The 21,708-nt window shown below is 34.2% G+C and overlaps 2 protein-coding genes across 6 annotated transcripts in view; one reads left to right on the top strand and one right to left on the bottom strand.

The window, feature by feature from the left end:
* The window catches only part of LOC137648504 (carbohydrate sulfotransferase 11-like), a 42,003-nt gene that overhangs the window by 15,014 nt on the left and 5,281 nt on the right, over positions 1-21,708 (bottom strand). The gene's annotated exons all lie outside the window — the stretch shown is intronic.
* The window catches only part of LOC137648819 (uncharacterized), a 22,485-nt gene continuing 958 nt past the window's right edge, over positions 182-21,708 (top strand). The window contains exons 1-11 of one of the 2 annotated variants that reach the window (XM_068381979.1): positions 182-650; positions 5,569-5,641; positions 7,261-7,338; positions 7,994-8,425; positions 9,288-10,873; positions 13,727-13,813; positions 14,892-15,127; positions 15,580-15,815; positions 17,766-17,889; positions 18,177-18,325; positions 18,686-21,708. The exon at positions 18,686-21,708 is cut by the window's right edge and continues 958 nt beyond it. In XM_068381979.1, the coding sequence (XP_068238080.1) occupies positions 635-650; positions 5,569-5,641; positions 7,261-7,338; positions 7,994-8,425; positions 9,288-10,873; positions 13,727-13,813; positions 14,892-15,127; positions 15,580-15,815; positions 17,766-17,889; positions 18,177-18,325; positions 18,686-19,280 (3,612 nt within the window). In that variant the 5' untranslated portion in view covers positions 182-634 and the 3' untranslated portion in view covers positions 19,281-21,708. Of the gene's footprint in view, positions 651-5,568; positions 5,642-7,260; positions 7,339-7,990; positions 8,426-9,287; positions 10,874-13,726; positions 13,814-14,891; positions 15,128-15,579; positions 15,816-17,765; positions 17,890-18,176; positions 18,326-18,685 lie in introns of both variants that reach the window. The other variant, XM_068381978.1, reaches the window with a different exon arrangement.

The following is a 21,708-nucleotide window of genomic DNA, read 5'->3' as shown; positions in this document are numbered from 1 at the left end:
TGCTATAACCTCCTGAGAAGATATTTAAATGAAGTTATCCCATGAAAGTGAAGGAAGGAAAAAGAAAAAACAGCTAATGAGCATTCGCCAGCGTTATCAAAAACGTCATAGTACAAGATTTCCCGACAGCTTCCGCTGTTGTGTCTACAGTCTTCTGTAGTCAGTTTCGGTCTGGGAGTATCTCAAGTCACTCTCAGACACGGGTTGAATATAGGCATGGTGCGTCTGAGCTAAATTTTTTCACGTGTGATAATTAATCAAAAAGTGAAAGCAATTATGTAACTATATTCTCCTCGCCTAATATTTCCAATTTGATATTTTAAAGATAACTTTTATGAGTCTAGAATAATTGGATTGTTCTCAAAACCACACTGGAATTGCTTTGACGTAAATAATGTTACTTGTTGGATTTTAATTTGGTAAGGATAGTTAAGGATGACGCTTTCTTAGAGTGAAGGAACAAAAAGTTAAAATGTGAAACACAAAAAAATCCTTTATCAAAATCGTGTGTCAATCAACCAAACAGTTCAGAATATACAAAATGGAAAATACCACAAGAAGACAAACGACAACATAATGTTTCCTACTGATAAGTGCTAGTGTAAAGGATAAGGACGTGTGAAACTCCACGAAAATGAATGAAATTATCAGTAAGTCCGCTTCTATTTTTTTTGATAATTTTCTCCAATTGGGATTTGCTTTTTAATTGGAATTTCTCGCAAGTTACCTTATCTAGTTTCCTTTATTTCAAGGACATATCACAAACTATGATAATTTTTTGTATGATTTTATTATTTGCTTTACCCCTCTATATAATATTTAAAACTTGGAAAAAAAACATACAATATTTCCAGGAAGTTGAGTAACTACTCCAAACGTTGATCCTAAAACCGAAATTAAATTAAATACACTCACTCACACACACACACACACATATATATATATATATATATATATATATATATATATATATATACACGTGTATATATATATATATATATATATATATATATATACATATATATATATATATATATATATATATATATATATATATATATACCCGTGTATATATACCTTTTTACATGAGTGTTTATAAAGTGTTTATACATATATAGATACACACACTAACATATATATATATATATATATATATATGTATATATATATATATATATATATATATATATATATATATATATATATATATATATGCTGTATATGTATATGTATATGTGTCAGCCATGGAAGAGATTTGTAGACACAGTAGACGAATAATAGATAAAAACCCCAACTTGAATGAACATCATACTATTTTTTATGTGACTAGTTTCTAAGGCAAACCATTAAAAGAATACTAAAATCAATGAATTAAAAAGATTAAATATAAATAGAATGAAATTAAACATACATTATATAGGCAGCAAAATAGTTTCTATCTTGTAATATTTCATTACTTATTCATTATATCTTTGTATATATTTCAATTCATTTTATCTTACTCAATTCTATTTTAAAAGTACCTTAGTCGTAGAAATATTTATGATGTTAATTCACCTGCCGGTTTTTATATTTATCATATACACTATATATGTATATGATATATAGATTGAAAAATAGTTATATGCATTTTTATTTCGTAAGATTCAAACATTCAGCTCATCTTTTTCCAATTCAAACATTCAGCTTATTTTTCTCCAACTAACTAAATTTACAAATTACAAAATTATTTTCTGCATTTGGATTAAACAATCATTGTTTGTTTACTGTTTTGCTCTGGGGAGTCGCAATTATTTATTTTTTTTTAGTCGTTCTACGTACAGCAACCAAACATTAAATAATACGTACAGACGGCGTTCCATTAATATTTGGTTTCATGAAAACTTCTGTATTGATACTGAAGACAGCAGTGACGTCATAATAGTAAAGCTTTCTTTCTCAAGAAATCCTAGATGAAAGAACAATGGACAATAATTATTGGCACAAGGTTCCAGAAACGGCAAACTAATAAAAATTAGGACTTAAGTCCGGATGTCATGTAAAACTCGTTTATAAATTTTGTAATGTGCGTTGAATAATTTTCTGCACACAGAAGAAAGATGGCTTCCAAGAGACAAAGTTTTACCTGGAACGCTGGTTACTTGGAATTTCCACTCGAAAACGTGAAAATTTTTATGTGGTACTTGGTTATGACATTGCCTACAAATTTACTACCAATAGCAAATTCCAATAAACACTTAAATGATATAAATCCCTACAAGTATAGAAAATCTGAGAGAAGTTATTCAGAGTTGTCAATGTGTAAAAAATACCCTATAAATATTGACACACAAGGATAGGTAAAATCATACCTTTGCTTTCTAAGCTTAAAGCAATAACCATAGAAATAAGCACCATTTCTCTGACTTCTCAAAGAAGACTCTGATTAGTTCAATTTCTTAAGGGGTTATCAAATTTCACTGACAGAAGAAAAGTGACACTAAAGAAGGTTTATGCAAGTGACTTAAACACGCAATGAGGTGAAAGAAAAACTTCGTAAATGAAAACAGACCACGAGGTAACAATGTTCTGGATTGGAGGTACATTGCAAAGGAATTGATAAGACTCTCTTTTTCATAAGAAAAAACTCTCTTTTTCATAAGAAAAAACTCTCTTTTTCATAAGAAAAAACTATCTTTTTCATAAGAAAAAACTCTCTTTTTCATAAGAAAAAAAAAACTATCTTTTTCATAAGAAAAAACTATCTCTTCATAAAAAATATCTCTTTTCCACAAGAGAAAAACTTTTTCAAAAGAGAAAAACTTTTCCATAAGAAAAAAAAAACTTTATCATAAGAAAAAAACTTTTTCATAAGAAAAAATCTTTTTCATAAGAAAAAATCTTTTTCATAAGAAAAAATCTTTTTCACAAGAAAAAAACTATCTCTTTTTCACAAGAAAAAAACTATCCCTTTTCATAAAAAAACTATCTTCTTCATAGGAAAAGGCGTTTGCAACATTACGTGATAACGTGGTAGGGTACATACAGAACCCAATCTAAGGGGGTCCTGGGTACATAGAAAGGTTCTGACTGACAGAGATGGGTGACTGCAATATCATGAATACAGAACAGTAGCTGCTACGTTTCTTATTTTACTAAAAAAAACTAATACAAAGAGGTCACAGACTATTTAAAAACAGCAATATCGTTAAAAAGCCGGCCAATGATTACACCATACATAAAACAAAAAGCTGCCAAAAGCGAATGCAAGCAACGCATGCGCGGTAACCATACAATCATTGAAATAAATGAAGTTGTCAATAAACTACGAATCAACAGCTGTAATGATGGCCAGTGCTTGGATAAAAACAAATGGTACCAAAATTAAGACCACTGAAAATTATTCTGACTTAAAAGTAAAATCACTTTCCGAATATGTACAACAGGAAAGTTTGCACGCACCATTGTCCCACGAGAACATTTTGATTATATCTTGTCTGTTATTTCCATCTGACTACATCGGGTTTCCCGCAACCTGAACGTAATATATTTTGTATTTCTTAGCCACTATAAAGGACTTGATACTACATCTAGATCACAATTGAGCTCTCTATAAACACTGATATCATGCATATTTATTGCGAGCGCAACTCACTATGGTTGCTGAAAATGAGATATTCTCCTTTCTGAATTGATATTTTGAAGGGAATTTATCTGACGGAAATACTGACCTTTCGGTTTCTCGTGAAATTTTGGGGTATTTATGTATTTGGTAAAATGATTGCAGACACTACTAGAAACTACCGAGCTCCCGTCCAACAGATTGCTAGGCAGAGAGGCCTGTATTTAACATCTTATAATTCGAACAGTTATGTTTCTTCACTTAATTTGTGAACGTTTCTTAGCTGTATTTATTTGATTCAAAGTTATCTATAGATTGTCCTTACGTACGTCCTTCATTACAAGGCAATTTAATGGAAAGAAAAATTTATCATGAATGTATAAGGCATGTCAAGATTACCGTGTACATTTATACATAAAAAAACTACTTTTGACAGGAAACGTTGATAAAGGCAGATGTAGGGTGCCATTATCACACTTCCATGACGTGGTATTTGCAGTGACGCCTTTGTCTTTCTTTGTTAAAGATAATGGCATTTCCCTTTTGTGTGGTCATTGAAAGGTTGACAGAAAGACGATAAACGCTCGAATCTTGAAAGTGACCTTCTCAGTCTCTTCATCCAACTTGTAATCACAAGACGTCTGACTATCTTTCGGAAATATATTTTCATTCACTCAAGTGGTTAACTACTACACTTTGACTGTCCAGTGGCTACTTTCCTCTTGGTAAGGGTAAAAGATATTCTTTAGCTTTGGTAAGCAGATCTTCTAGGACACTCCAAAATCAAACCATTGTTCTCTAATCTTGGGTAGTGCCATAGCCTCTGTGCCATGGTCTTCCACTGTCTTGGGTTAGAGTTCTCTTGCTTGAGGGTGCACTCGGGCACTCTATTCTTTCTTATTTCTCTTCCTCTTGTTTTGTTAAAATTTCTATAATTTATATAAGAGATATTTATTCTAATGTTGTTGCTCTTTTTTAAATATTTTATTTGTCTTCGTTTCCTTTCCTCACTGAGCTATTTTCCCTGTTGGAGCCCCTGGGCTTATAGCATCCTGCTTTTCTAACTAGGGTTGTAGCTTAACAAATAATAATAATAATAATAATAATAATAATATGAGATATATAGCATTTATACAGTAACAAGACAACAACAAATGCAGCTGTCCCTAGTCCACTGCAGGACAAAGGCCTCAGACATGTACTTATTCATGTCTGGGGTAAGACGCTAGCCAATGTGGATTAGAGATGGAGAGAGATTTTCGTCTGATCGCTCACAGCAAACCAACTTATGGATGTCCCTGACCAGTACAGCTTTGCTGACCATGGCAATACGCAAACCCTTTCACCACGTTAAGATATCCAAACTCAGAGAGGGACTATGTATGTGTACGTGAAAATATCGTGTTAGGAGACTTAAACCTTTTCTTATAACCACTTCACCTAAACATATTAAACATGTCACATACGCATAACCAGAAGAGTAAGCCAATTTTCATGTCAGAATGAATTTGAACTCGAACCCCAGTTCCCGCTACTCAGATACAAGCCAATTTCATGCTACTGTTCAATTTATGACTTTTTTTTCCGCAATTCAAATACATAAATATACAAGCCGATTTTATGCTACTTTTCAATTTATGGCTCTTTTATTGTAATTGCTCTAACAAAAAAAGGAAAAAAAACGCTATTAAGAAATATTTCACTCATTGGCTAGTTTATAGAAAATTTTAATTATTAATTGCTGAGTTTAAAGGTTTTGAATTTCAATATCATGCACTAAAAAAAAAAAAAAATTAAGGATAATTTGACTCATTGGCTGGTTTATAAAAAAATTGAAAAAATTAATTGCTGAGTTTCAATATCTTGAACTTCAATGACGATAGTAATAGCGATACTTGCTTTGGCGATACTCTGACAATTTAATGCTCGTAGTAAATATTCTGTTCTTTTCTTTTTGTCTTTTTCAGACACCAAGCTGACACATCTGACAGTCAGTCGCCCGAGACCTCGGAAAAATCATCCCCCAACGAAAGTGCTGTTGTGAGTTTTTTCATCATTCAGTGAAATCATCTGTCATTGAAATCGCCATTCAGTGAAATCACAATTCAGTGAAATCATCCTTCACAGAAATCATCAGTCTATTAAATCATTACTCAGTAATCATCATTAAGTGAAATCCAATTCAGTGAAATCCATCCTTCACAGAAATCATCAGTCTGTGAAATCAAATTCAGTGAAATCAAATTCAGTGAAATCAAATTCAGTGAAATCATCACTAAGTGAAAGTATCACTCAGTGACAACATCATTCATTGCGATCATCACTCAGTGAAATTATTACTCAGTGAAATCATCACTAAGAGAAATCATCACTAAGAGAAATCATCACTAAGAGAAATCATCACTAAGAGAAATCATCACTCTGTGAAATCATCCCTCGGTGAAATCAAATTCAGTGAAACCATCACTCAGTGAAATTATCACTCAGCGAAATCATCCCTCGGTGAAATCAAATTCAGTGAAACCATCACTCAGTGAAATCATCACTCAGTGGAATCATTATCAGGGAAATCATCACTCACTGAAATCACCAATCAGTGAAATCATTATCAGCAAAATTATCAGTGAAATCATATCAGCGGAATCATCACTCAGTGAAATCATAATCAGCGAAATCATCACTCAGTGACATAATCATTCAGTGAAATCCTCCCTCCATATGATTTGTTTGATGCGAACTATCGCTTTAAACTGATGATATTGGTAGAAGTAGAAATAATCATTTAACATAAACTAACTATAAAAAAATTATGGATGTAGGACAGCTTATCGAACATGTTTCTATGACTTAAGCGGGATTTACACGATCGAACGGTTCGTCGAACTCGGTTGTCGAACCTTCTTGTCAAACGGCTCGAAGAGTTGGAATCAGCCACAAATGCATAAGGTTTGTGGATAATGAAGCCCCGCCCATAGAAGTCAGGCGAAAACAGACTTTCTTCGAACCGTTCAACGAACGTGTTCGACAACCAAATACCCCCGTTCACACGTTCGAACATCACTTCAAACACTTGTCTGTCGAACTGCGTTCGACAAACCGTTCAACCGTGTAAACCCGCCTTTAGACATGTCTACAAAGATTGAATTTTTGACTAGAATATATTTTCCATTAATGTTCAGTATAAGTTGGTAACTTTTAAGATCATTAAACGATTTTCGTTGATAAAAATCATGCTAATATCCTTGTCCTCTTCATGAAAAATAGTTTATTTTATGAGGAAAAAAATAAAATATGAACAAAATATCTTAAGTATGAAAATAAAATTTTATGAAAAATAGAGAAAAAATTATAAAAAAATAAAATAAAAAAAAACTTTATGAAAAAAATTATAAAAAAAATTTAAATTTTTTATTATGAAAAAAATTTTTTTTTTACAATGGAAAATCTTTTCTATTATGAAAAAAAAACTTTATTTTTTTAATGAACAATCTATTTTATTATGGAAAAACATGATAAAAATCTCAACTATTGGTACACATTTTTTCCCGATGAAAATACTTCCTCAAAGGCTTATCTAAGGGTCTAAAGAAGCCCTGCGAGATGAGCACCGAGACGGGCAAACCTTTAAACCTTTACCTAACTTCATCTCACATTCGCAGATTCTCACACGATGAGGCCGAAAGCGCATACCAGAATTTTTTCCCCAGATCTGCCATTACCAAAGACGAATTAAGCAGGTAACCTCTCAATATCATATTTTCTTAAGAGTATTTTTCCCATAGCTTAGATGTAAATGTCTGGCTTTGTTAAATTTTATTCAAACTGAAATATAATTGCTCTGAAAACTGAATAGCTAATTGCTCATTGCGTGATTAGAATTTCTCTCTCTCTCTCTCTCTCTCTCTCTCTCTCTCTCTCTCTCTCTCTCTCTCTCTCTCTCTCTCTCTCTCTCTCTCTCTCTACACACATACACACACAAATATATATATATATATATATATATATATATATATATATATATATATATATATATATATATATATATATACAGTATATATGTGTATATATATATATATATACATAATATATATATATATGTGTGTGAATGTATGTATGTATTTATATCTCTATATGGATATACATACTGTATATGGATATACTTAATAAATATTTGTGCAGCATACACACACACACACACACATATATATATATATATATATATATATATATATATATATATATATATATATATATATATATATATATATATATCCCAAATCAAATATCACAGTAGCACAAGACACCAACACAATTTTTTTTCGAATAAAAACAAACCAACAGCCGGACACCAATGTGGCGTGACTATTCCACCTTCTTATCTTCCCCCAGAAGCCAAGCAAACAGGAAACGAGACAGCAACACGAGCAGCGATATCCAGCCATATTTATCCAGAGAACCTTTGGTAAGCCTCAGTCCCACGCCACAGCAAACGGAAAAGAAGAGGAAGAAACTCAAGACCAAAAGAGAAAGGGCCTCCAGACTCGGTAACAAAGTTAGGAGTATGTACACTGATTACTTGCGGAAAAGTGCTCGATTCAAGGAATCGGTGGTTGACACTAATCACAGCGGGAGGGAAGGGACCTCGAGTCTTGGATATCATGAATCTGGAAGTGCTATTACTAATAGCCTTGCGATGGAAGCTCATGGAACACTGTCGTTAAACAGCCCTATTGACTCTTGTGCGGGAAACACCAGTGTAGGACTGGACTCGTGTTCTTCGCCAACAGATAAAGAAGATCGGTCCCAAGTCATCATTCCAAAGAGGTAAGAAGAATTTTTCATGGCAATAGTTGCATGTAAAATTCAAAGGGGTCTGAAAGTTTTCGGATTAGCATATTCACTCACCAGGAGAAGAAATTTGATGAAATAGTAAACTTGGAAAGGAAAAGAAAGTAATATTAATGCCTTTTGATAGAATGAAAAATTTAATAATAACAAAAATAATAAAAAAATCCTAAGATTGATGGATCACTGGCAAAAATCTATCTAGGATCAGAAAGAACATTGCTGAAGTATTACAAAATGCTTAACTAAATCACCGTTATTCAATATGTACATATAAATTTTGATGATTGAGAAAGTGAAATCAGAAAAAACTACAAATTACAAGAAAGACAAGTCATGGAAATTAATGAGATAAAAGGATAGGTATATCAAAAATATTTGAAATGATGTTTGGCTTATAAAAAGGTATTTGCGACGTGAAAGTAATGACAGTTTGTAATATAAGTAAAATAAAATATTTGTTCAATATAAAGAAAGAAGTGTGAACAGACGTAATGAAAATTAACTTTGTACATTGCTTTAAAAACTATAAAAACATGAAACAATGTCAAAAATTGCAAAAAACTTGTAGTATTGGATGACCTTTAAGATAATTTGATGAACAGTTTCTCAATAAATTTCCTTTCCTTGTTTTATCATGTAAAAACTACTATTGACTTTCAAGGTATTAAATTTTGTGAACAACTTCTGATATATTTCCTTGTTTCATCAAGAATACTTTCCCTCGGAATTATCAATTTGCCCTTACACACACGCGCGCACACACACACACACACAATTAATTAAACTTGCAAAGGCCTGTTCGGTTTACCTAATGGTCAAATTATATTTTCTTTTCCAGTAGAAGGGTGAAAAGTCTAGCAAGGGTTTTACAGCCACGCATATACAACTACTCCCCTATTTGCCTTCCTGAAAACGACGTTACTGATAGCAATGCCCAATGCAATAATGATAGCTGGAATACCGGCGAAGAAAGAGACTCCTTGCGAACTATTAAAGCTATTACAGAGGGTCCGGTGACCCATGATGTCAATACTGATTTGGACGGGGCCAATTCAGAAAAATATCTACCAGCGCATATGAAAGCAAGATCTCTTTTGGCTGCTGATTTAGATGAGAAAAATCCCCAACATGCAAAAATGGAAGAAAAAGTTGGTGAAATCTCACAGAACCCTTCGGATTCATTAGTGCCAACAGAAGCTGAAATTATTTTTAGTGATGTGACTATAACTAACAAAGCCTTCGCGGGTGACCAACAATGTGTGGACTCGCCAACGTCATCTACTGAAGAATATGCTTCTGTGCCTCTTAGAAAGGTTAGGAGTGAAGAGTCAGTTAATACTCCTCTGGCAAAAGATATACCTCACATAAGATCAGAAATCCTCAGACAAGAGGGAAATTCAAGAACACTGCCATGCAGAAGAAGCAATACATCAAGAAGAGGTAGAATGAGTTTGTTAGAGAGCATTAGGGATGATGACATACTATGTAGGATATCATCCAAAGATGATTATAGTATTAAAGATGTCAAGAATCGAGACAGATGCCCAATAATTGATGAAGTACACGATATGCAACCAACTCTACCAGAAGACTACAACGCTGCCAAGCTTAAAAGGTCATCAGGAATAATTAATGTGGGTATGAAACATAACTCCCTCAAAACTATATCTCCACTTTCACTACCAGGGCAAGGTGGGGCCTTGCCGCCCATTTCGATTTCCAGGGAAAGAAGATATTCGGAGGGCAGTCTTAGGTCTTGCAAAGCTCAAAGTATATTTTCTTCCAGTAAGCTTATTGAAAACCACAGAAGAAGTTCCGCTCCTTTCCCCGATGTATCAACACAACTACTTGGAAAGATGAACAGGAAATCCTTGCCCTGCCTAGTTACTAAAGAAAATCAGGAGTCCATCGATTGTGTCAGAAGTAAATTTCTTGTTAGAAAGAAGAAAATCGTTGCGAGGAAAACTCGTAAAGTTGCCCCATCAAAGCCCCCTAGATCTAGAACTAAAGCCAAGACGCTTGATAACAATACAGGGGTCGCTCTTGCAAACACACACCTGGATATTTCACAAGGTTCGTCACATCAGGATGTTGTGGAGAGCGAAGATTCAACCATCAGAGATAATCAGCTAATACTTCACGAAAACCAAGAGACCATTCACAGCAGCGAAAATCGGCAGCTTTTACTAAATGAAATTCGTGAACGTAGGCACAGCGAGGCGACTGAAAACAGATCAACAATTTTGCTAGCTGACATAGATGAGGAAGACATTGTGACTGAGGACGGAAAAACTCCTTCTACAATGAGAATATCAGACTATGAAGTAGCTTCCGGTTTAAGTTTGGATACGAAGACTATTGATATCATGAACCACGACACATCAGACAGGAAGTCTATGAACACGATGTTGCAAGAGGATAAAGGTATGTTCATTCTATCTGTTTGTGTAGGTCGTTCATGATATGACGCATTTATACTTTTGGAGTTGAAAGGTTTACAGACCACTCATGAATGGCAAGGGCAAGGGACAGTGACATTGCCTCCTCGAGTAGGACAATGCCCTCGAGACTGACCATATAGGCTATACATATGATCAGCGCCCAAGCCCCGTCCCCACCCAAGCTAGGACCAGGGAGGGCCAGGCAATGGCTGCTGATGACTCAGCAGATAGACACATGGTTTCCCCCCTACCCGCCATCCTTAGCTCACAAGGTTGGTGAGGTTGTAGCGAGTAAAGAAACTAACGAGTTTGAGCGGGACTCGAACCCCAATCTGGCGTTTACCAGTCAGGGACGGTGTTATTTAAAGTGAAGTAACATTTCGTACGATAGTAGATACGCAATTCATTCTTCCATTTTGAAGAAATAATCAAAATATGACGTACAACAAAAACGAAACTGTTACACATAAACAATGACGTCATCTCCATAAATGGACCATGATCCTTTTCCTGTCAGTTTTGGGTTAGGGATTGCGTCGCACATTAGCTAAATATTTCTAATTCTATTTTTCACTTTTTTAAAAAAAAAATTATTCCTATTAAACCAGTATCTAAAGCTTAAATATTTCATAGATCAAAGAACCTCTACATAAAATGTGAACTGACTAGCGATTTATTAAAGTTCATAGGTAAAAACATTAATTCTTATCCATTTTCTTAAATCAGAAAAGAAATTGAAGTTGAGTAAAATGCTAATAATGAAAGAAATGTAAATGTGACGTCTTAATTATGAATAAAATTAAAAATTTCCGATTGTCTATAAATTTTGAATCAGATCACGGTAGAAGGGAGTTTGAATGGCAAAGAAAAGGACATATTATTATTATTATTATTATTATTATTATTATTATTATAACTTGCTAAGCTACAACCCTACTTGGAAAAGCAGGTTGCTATAAGACCAGGAGCTCCAACAGGAAAAACAGCCAAGTGAGGAAAGGAAACAAAGAAAAATAAAAATATTTTAAGAATAACATTAAAATAAATATCTCCTCTATAAACTATAAAACCTTCAACAAAACAAGAGGAAGAGAAATAAGATAAAATAGCGTGCTCGAGTGTAACCTCAAGCAAGAGAAATCTAACTACCCGCAATTGTACTGAGGAGTAATTCAACAGAAGTTTAAAATTTGATTCACCAACAAGAATATTATTCGTAAATACAGACTTTGTTCAACAACAGCAAAATTCGAGCATGAACTACCCTTTTTTTCTTCACAGGAAGTTATAGCAACTTTACAGCGATACTAAGAATAGATAAGAAACCGGTATTAGTGAAAGAATAGCAAACCAAATAGTAAACTGTCTCGGTATCATATACTCGTCTGTGAATGACAAGGTTTAGTGTGTGTGTATTTTTTTTTCATTTTGAGAAAAACGTCGTCGATCTGTTAAGGCATTGTTTAGCAAGATATATAGAATCCAATTTTATTGATACACTGTAAATTCATCTTCGCCTTATGATTTATCGCAATACACAAATATATGAAAAGGGGCATGGAGGAAATTAAATAATTTGAAGGGAAGCAATTGAGAGGAATTATTCAGTCAACGCTTGGATAGGAGAACTGGTATGTACAAATATACCTAGCGTTCTTAAAACGCCAAAGACCTTTAATGAGAGCATCTATATTGCTCATACATGACTAAGTAATAGAAGTTATGCAGTAGAAAAAAAACTGACTGAGTAGTACACAACCTGTCTCTGGGCATGTAGTTAAAATGGATTTTGCGTTTTAGTTATATAGTTATTACATCGGATTGTGGAGAGAAAAATCTTCTATAAATGCTACGACTAGTTTACAAAATGGGTTGTGGTGGCCGATGTGGTAACGCCCCTGACTGGTGAACGTCAGACTGGATTTCGAGACCCGCTTAAACTCGTTAGTTCCTATGGTCGCTGCAAATTCACCATCCTTGTGAGCTAAGGATGGGGGTTTTGGGGGAGCCTATAGGTCTATCTGCTGAGTCATCAGCAGCCACTGCCTGGCCCTCCTTGGTCCTAGCTTGGGTGGAGAGGGGGCTTGGGCGCTGATCACATGTAATATGGTCAGTCTCTAGGGCATCGTCCTGCTTGATAGGGCAATGTCAGTGTCCCTTGCCTCTGCCATTCATGAGCGACCTTTAAACCTTGAAACCTTTAAAATATTTTCATTCAACGTTATTATTACCCAATTTCCACTAAATGTGTAGGTTTCAATTAAAAAGCACTTTCAACGGAGTCTAGATCATTAACTACTTTTTTATCATCCTTTATTAGCAGTAAACGAATTATCAAGATGTTTAACACTTAGGTCATGTACAGTTTAACACAGCAGTCCATGGTACACCTTGCTGCGAAGAAGTGAACCCTGTCACACCCTTACTTAGCAGTGAGTAACCAAACAGTGTAGGTTGAGAAGGCAGAGGTGGTGGGTGGAGCTAAACACAGGAACTAGCCGGACAGTATGGGTGTCACTGATGTGCACTTCTTTGAAGCAAGGTGTACCAGGAATTCCTGTATCCAACTGTACATGAAAGATAATTAAGCAAAAACTGTTTACACATCAATTTTTTTTTAAACCTATCACCTTTTTTAATAATCTTTTATATTAATTTCAGTTATGTGTTGACATTGCATTTTATCAGTACTGCAACCGATTCCATTTAGGATCTAAAGATTTTACAGTAACTAGCAAAATAAGAGAAACATTACTTTTCACAAACATTTTAAGCGAGTTACTTAGGAGTGGAATTCTTTGACACAAGTGACTTGACATATGATTATCTTTTCCAGACCTCTCGGATACCCCTAAGAAGCCTCCAAGACCGAGCATCGCTATAGCGAAAAATTGCAATTTACAAGATGACCAGGATCTATGCTGTAAGTTTAGCCAAAAGCAATATTTTTCAAGGATGTAGATCCTTTGGTTAGAATCGAAGGATGAGTTCTTATTATTCTTTATCGTCATTCCTATTGCATTTTTCCTATAACACGAGATTCGTTTATTTATGTTATTATTAGGAGACCAACATCTAAGTGAACAAACTACACTTGGATACAATTTCTGGTACACTTCGCTCTGAAGAAACGCACCCAGCCACACCCTTACTGCCCAGAGAGTTCCTGTGTTTAGCCCCAACCACCAGCTCTGTCATCTCTCACTACACTATCTATTTGGTTACACGACACGAAGTGAGGGTGTGACAGGGTACTTTTCTTCGGAGTGAGGTGTACCTTGGATTCATGTGTCCAACTGTGTATAACCTTTCTCCATTTATTTACCTCATTTTATTATTTAGTATTAAACACATGTTCTATTTCAAGTACTGCCTTATGTTATTTTCCCTTGTTCCATATACAATGATACTTTACAGTACTAAACAATTTGGTGGACTTAAAGCGTGCTAGCTAATCATCATCATAATAATAAAGATAATAATAATAGACTAGCTATTCCTATCGAAATCTAAGATCTTAAGAAGAAAGAGACTTGGCTCTTGAAACACAATGGCCTTTCTAATGAAAACTGTGTTTCCTTGTTTAATTAAAATCCAGCTTAACTGCACTATGTGTATGCAAGCACGCCCCTGTCCTAAAACAGCAGTAAATTTACGTTACATTATGGCTACTTAGCCTGGCTGATATTAGCTATTTTTTTTTAATTCCCTGTTAAATTAATTCAAAGCAAATATAATTTAATATTCTATTTGATAACCTTTCATTAACTAAAATTTAAAATGTCACCCATTCATATTCCCTTTTTATTCTATTCTGTAACACTTCTCTTAAAGAAAAAAAAATAATTTTTTTCAATCTATTGTCAATTGATAAAGTAACACTTGTATATAAAAATCACGTTTGACCAGCAGTGACGCACCCAAGGGTGTTACCCTTTGGCTGCACCATTATTAGACAAGTCTGTAAGTCCTGTATGTCTCTATATCTCTTTCCATTTCAGCCGATCACCAAGCGCTTTTAGACTTATATTGCTCGAAGTGCCGATTAGTCATATGTGAAAAATGCCAAGAATCGTCCCACAGTAGCAAAACTCACAAAATTCTCTCTACACCTGACGCCCTCTCGATGCTGCGGTTTGAAACAGTCACGTTACTTCGACATTATTCCCTTCTGCGATCCATGTTCATGACGCTGAAAGGAATCTACAGCAGATATGCAAACTCCAACCAGAATATGGTGAGTATTTGCCCTCAAAACATTTCACTTTGATTATAGGTTTCCGAAAAATTTTATTATTATTATTATTATTATTATTATTATTAGTATTATTATTATTATTATTATTATTATTATTATTATTAGCTAAGCTACAACCCTAGTTGGAAAAGCAGAATTCTATAAGGCCAAGTGTTCCAACAAGAAAAAAAAGCCCAGGAAGGAAGGGAAATACGGAAATAAATAAACTTTAGAAGTAACGAACAATCAAAACACTTTAAGAAAAAAAACATCAAAATAGATCTTTCATATATAAAACTATAAATAACGACTCGTGTCAGGCTGTTCAACTTGAAAACATTAGCTGCAAATTTGAACTTTTGAAGTTAGCAGGAAACTGCACTTTATCAACATTAAAGGAGTGAATGCCAATTATTCATTCATTCATTTTTTTTTTTTTTTTGGTTAATCAGAAACAGGTTACGGACGAGATCTATTCGAGCCTACATTTGGACGACGACTTATACCTCTCTAAGGTGGTTGAAGAGGCTGAAGCCATTGGGGAGAAGGCCAAGAACCTCAGCAAGATAAAGGAAAAGGTGAAGGAGTGGGAGACGCACCAACACGACTGGGGCCACATCGTTTACTTGGCCATGAGGTGTCAATTATTGGCAAACATCAATGCAGCCAATGACACAGTATTTATCAGGTACGTTCATGATGAGTAAGATTTAATGACTATTTATCAGGTACGTTCATGATGAGTAAGATTTAATGCCTTTATCAGGTACGTTCATGATGAGTAAGATTTAATGACGGTATTTATCAGGTACGTTCATGATGAGTAAGATTTAATGCCTTTATCAGGTACGTTCATGATGAGTAAGATTTAATGACTTTATCAGGTACGTTCATGATGAGTAAGATTTAATGACGGTATTTATCAGGTACGTTCATGATGAGTAAGATTTAATGCCTTTATCAGGTACGTTCATGATGAGTAAGATTTAATGACTTTATCAGGTACGTTCATGATGAGTAAGATTTAATGACGGTATTTATCAGGTACGTCCATGGTGAGTAAAATCTAATGACTGTATTTATCAGGTACGTTTATGATTGAGTAAGATTTAATGACAGTATTTATCAGGTACGTTCATAATGAGTAAGATTTAATGACGGTATTTATCAGGTACGTCCATGGTGAGTAAAATCTAATGACTGTATTTATCAGGTACGTTCATGATGAGTAAGATTTAATGACGGTATTTATCATGTACGTTCATGATGAGTAAAATCTAATGACAGTATTTATCAGGTACGTTTATGATTGAGTAAGATTTAATGACAGTATTTATCAGGTACGTTCATGATTGAGTAAGATTTAATGGCAGTATTTATCATGTACGTTTATGATGAGTAAGATTTAATTATTACTTATCAGGTACGTTCATGATGAGCTAGACTTAATGACAGTATTTATCACGTACGTTCATGGTGTGTAAGATTTAATGACAGTATTTATCAGGTACGTTCATGATGAGTAAGATTTAATGTCCGTATTTATCAGGTATATATATTTATGACGAGTAAGATTTAATAACAGTATTCATAAGGTACGTTCATGATGAGTAAGATTTAATGACAGTATTTATAAGGTACGTTCATGATGAGTAAAACTTAATGACAGTATTTATAAGGTAAGTTCATGATGAGTAAGATTTAATGACAGTATTTATAAGGTACGTTCATGATGAGTAAAACTTAATGACAGTATTTATAAGGTAAGTTCATGAGTAATATTTAAGTGTTCATGCATGGGAATGTTTGTGTGCAGTGTTCTTGCAAAAAGAAAAAAAAAACTACCTGGTTCATACAAAACAACGCCAGTTTAATTTGATATTTTGAACTAGAAGTTACATTACCTTTAATGATCAACGGTAGCCTGATATGAATACAAATCAAGTAATTTATGGCACTTCCTTATTCCACAAAAGTTCATCTTTAACTCCTCATAAAATATCAATGAATTTCTAAATAAAAGTAAATCCTATAAGACTTCTTAAGACTTCATTGTATTTCATGACCCAAACAGAACTTTAGTCTTAAACATTTTCCCACTTCATATTTATTTATCCAGGAAAACATGCACAGATTAATTTCAATCCAATGTACAATGGGGACGATAGATACCATTAAGAAAAGAAAAAAAATTGAAAGCATAAAAAGTATTAACTTTAATGGAAACAATATATATATATATATATATATATATATATATATATATATATATATATATATATATATATATATATATATATATATATAAAAGAAAACTTAGACGTGTCAGGAAAAGATAAAAAAAGAAGTGTGTACCAAATTTCCTCTGTCACTGAACTAAACAAGACATGAACTACTGTTTTTCACTAAGTAAATTTGAATTGAAAAGGAGCATCATAGAATTATGCCTGAGAGGATAAGTGACTTTCTCCTTGTGCTGATGTCAGTGTTCCAAAATAGCCCCTATACAAATAAATCTATTTCACTTTTAAAAACCAACCTTTGTGTTATTAAATTCTTATTAATGATTCAACAGTTATTGCATTTGTAGAAAATAGATATGTGGTTTTCTTTTAATTTTACTATGACCATCTTCAAGAGTAAAAGAATGGCTTCTGCCAACACCGTGGATTCATCTCAGCCACCTTCTTCAGCCTTACCTCAGAGACGACATTAATAGAACAACCCTGACCCCCGTCCGAAAAGGATCCGTCTTAAGAAAGGTAACAAAACAATTCCTTGACGTTGTTTACTTGTAGAAATGTAATTAATATTGATAAGGGTCTTAAGTGGCTGAGTTTAATGACAGAACATACAGATATGGAGATTGCCTGGAGCTTATCTCCAGGTAGGGGCTCTTAAAATCAGAAAATGTTTTCATTTTTACCAAGTGTGTTTGTGGATAACTTGCTCATAACACAAATCCTTGACTATGTAATTTAAGTAAAAAAGAATAAGTTAAAATAATCCTTAACTACAGACTCAGTACAATCAAATTTGATCTAATTAGAAAGAAGACAGGTCAAGCCATCTTAATCAGAAAGGAAGCATAGGGCTCGTCGAGGTGCAGGGGAAAGACGTCAAAATGTTTCCCTACAATTCGAAGAGTGTCCTGATACACAGCCTTCTGCCATACATCATCTTTAATCCTGTCATCAGGTAAGAAACGATTCTAGGTGCTGAACTCGTATAATGAGAGCAATCTAACCATGCTTGTGATCAACACAACTAAAGGACTGCAATTATGATTTTAATGTGATTAAGATGTCTCATAAATCAGTCAAATCAATAACTTCACACGAAAAATAGTTGAAGCTCTGTTGTTAGTGTAAACAGTTCAATCCTCATGCCATGTTTTCTTGTGGGATTCAAAACCTGAACTGTGATTGCTATATGTTTTGAACTATGATACGAATTGTTTATGAGTATGCCATTATGAAAAGTATTTCACATAATGGAAAGGTGTCGTGCTGTTAAGACACATTTTTAAAGATATCTTATCATATTACTACTTTTCAGATATTTTATGCACATAAAGAATAACTTGAACACCGACATGACATTAATAATGGAACCTTCAGAAGAACACGTCCATCATTATCTTAGCCGGCAGCGGTACACGGCCACTTACTCTCCAGGAACTCTTCGTCGGAACGGTTACGAACCTTCAGACGATCCCCTGACCATCGTGGAGAAACAGATGATGATGGGAGGCAAGCAAAGATCAAGGCTCATTGCATCATACACCTTTCCGGGAACAACAGGATCTTCGTCAACAGGGCCTGTTCTGGTAAAAGTTGCCTTTCCAGACATTAAAGTGGCTCCAGGTGTTCTGGGCTTGGCTGTAGCCGTGGGAAGTTTGAAAACGGGTGATATCATTGTTGACTCTGATCCTAACAGAGGTCACAACCTATCGGTGGTCATCACGAATGTAGGTGAAATTTCTGCTCTACGCTTTGGTCATATCATCAAAGGCTTTGAGAGTTTCAAATATTTGATAGAAAAGGAGGAAAAGCGGAGAAGTGAAGGGATGGGAATCAGAGCTAAAATAAGGGCAACTGTAAAACGAGAAGAGGAGGCCACTTATGAAATTACGTTTGGCCTTGACATCTGAAAAGCCGTGCGGTTTTTCATTTCGTGTAATTCCATTGAGAAACATGGCAAAACATAATTAAGAAAAAATAGCTTATCCATTTTATTCAGCATCTTAGAATCTAAAATATTGGATGCAAAATACAAACACCGAGTCGATGAAACTTAGCAGTGTATAATGGTACCTGCGAATATCTGCTTTTGTGGCATAGTTCATTGAAATATTGAGCCTTCTTGAGTAAAATAATAAAGGATATCAATGAGGATATACACAGTTCCCTAAAACCACCGTTTCAGAAAAAAAAGACTAGGGTAAGGGGATTCTAAAGCACATTGACCGTGTACAGTGTTGCACAGTATTACAGAGGGCCCTCTTCACCCAAGCTAGCATCACGAGACTCACTGTAAAGATTACAGATGATCCATCAGATGGACCTATGTGCATTTAAAACAACCGATACCTAGCTCAAGAGGTATAGTAAAGTAATATTTTTTCCAATAAAAAGTATCTGGTAACGTCCCCAACGTTGCTACCAAGCTACCACAACTACATTTCTGACATGACTAATGGATACATTTTTTTTATTTTTATTATAAATTTGGGCGTCATGCACATTCAAAGGTGCAGATGATATTGGACACACTATTATCAAATTATTCATTTAAGTGGCTGCTTTATAACTAACCTCTTGATCTTAGGAGGCAAAACTGTTCAATAAACCAAGCTGCATAAGATGGAAAGAGAAAGGCCATTCCATCTAAATATTCAAGCCTGACTTAATCTTGGGAAAAGAAACGCTTGACCAGTTTTCTTATTTCTGGAAGAACAAGAATCCCCAAAAAATATTTGCATCTCTTTAGTATGCCCAATTGAACTCCGATCGTGACAGATGAGAATTCATCAGGAAATACATATCTTGTCACTTTAATCTGATTTTGTTCTTTCATTCAGCCAGTATTCCTATGCAAACAATGGTAATTTCAAATCTAATATGATTATGCTGTATAAAATATCCATTAGATATTATTTAGAATATCAGTGAGAATATTATCTTCATTTATACTTTGATTGAAAAATAAGCTTTTAAGGAACTGTGACAAGCTTTCCAAGCTTACTGCTTTTCGATGTTGTGAAATTGACTAATATTTCAGTTATTTTGAGTATAAAATTGTTTCAATTTCCATTCCAATATAGCGTCCACTAAATAATTTTCTATACAATTTCCCTGCCATTTGCTAAAATATCTCAAAAGTTTTCTTCTTGCATTATCTATTGCCATAGTTTTGTATTCTCATAATCTGAAATGACATTAGCTTACAGACTGTAATTACTTTTGAATCACGAATAATGATTTTGAACACTCACTGGAAATCATGATTTGACAAATGACTTTCCTTTATCTTTGACATTATTCATAAATGGTCACCAAGAGATGGATCCCGAGGTATAGACCTGTAGATTATAACTGAAGGGTTGTTGAAAATGACAGGGTGTGCTAAAAAGTATATTGTCAGTCTCGAGAAAATTCAGTCCATGGTTTTTGGTGAAAAGCATCAAGTAGATACTAGAACTTTGTTACAAAGCCTAGCTAACACGCACTGATGTATTCATTTTTTTTTTCAATTAACCCAAAAGAAATATTTTTTTCTAAAAAATCTGTGTGATGTTTCAATACGGTCTCACATTTCTATTGAAAAACGATGTTTACTCTTATTACATTGGGTTCTCAATACATGGCGTCCAGTATTTTCTCAAGTTTTCCACATGGTCTGAAGGATTTTCAAAATACTTTTAAAAGAAAGTTTGACTATTTGGAATAAGGAAACAGGCCAACCACCATATGTATATTTACACGAAGGGATAACTGCCCAGTTTATGAATTATCAGTATATGATGAAGCACTGTGGAACCGACATTAAAAAATGAAGCACCAAACTTCATACTTGTTTAGTGTTTAACCGAGTAAAAACCATCACTTATGACTCCAGAAGTATGAATTATTTCATAAACTTAGTGATAAACAGAAAATACTTGATTGTATGAAAAAATTAAAAGTAGCCAAATTAAAAATAATTTAGGCTACCCCGGTGAAATTGACACGCCTATCCTTCATAATCACTCATAGCCTTTGGATTAGAATTTAAAAGCCACGTAAGGGAGAGGTCATATGGATGAGACAACTTAGCAAATCCATTATAGGTGTTGCTAGTTTCTAGATGCCGAAGTCTTCACGATTTGCTGTGAGGAAGGAAAAGGGAAACCCCTTCACTAACAAGGTTTTATTTGTTTTAAGTAATTCGGACCTAAGCCAGAACAAGTGGAGATTGTTTGAAACAAAAGACAATTGAAGAAACTCTGAAAATTAACTGTAAATTATCCAATGCCTATCATGATTTACTCCAGCTATCAGTCGACTTAGGCCATTTCTTTAATTAAGCCTTTGCTTCTA

Source organism: Palaemon carinicauda, chromosome 10 (assembly GCF_036898095.1).
Source record: "Palaemon carinicauda isolate YSFRI2023 chromosome 10, ASM3689809v2, whole genome shotgun sequence".
In the NCBI taxonomy this organism is placed as follows: Eukaryota; Metazoa; Arthropoda; class Malacostraca; order Decapoda; family Palaemonidae; genus Palaemon; species Palaemon carinicauda.
The sequence above is the reverse complement of the archived record's forward strand: the minus strand, read 5'-3'. Positions and strand labels throughout refer to the sequence as shown.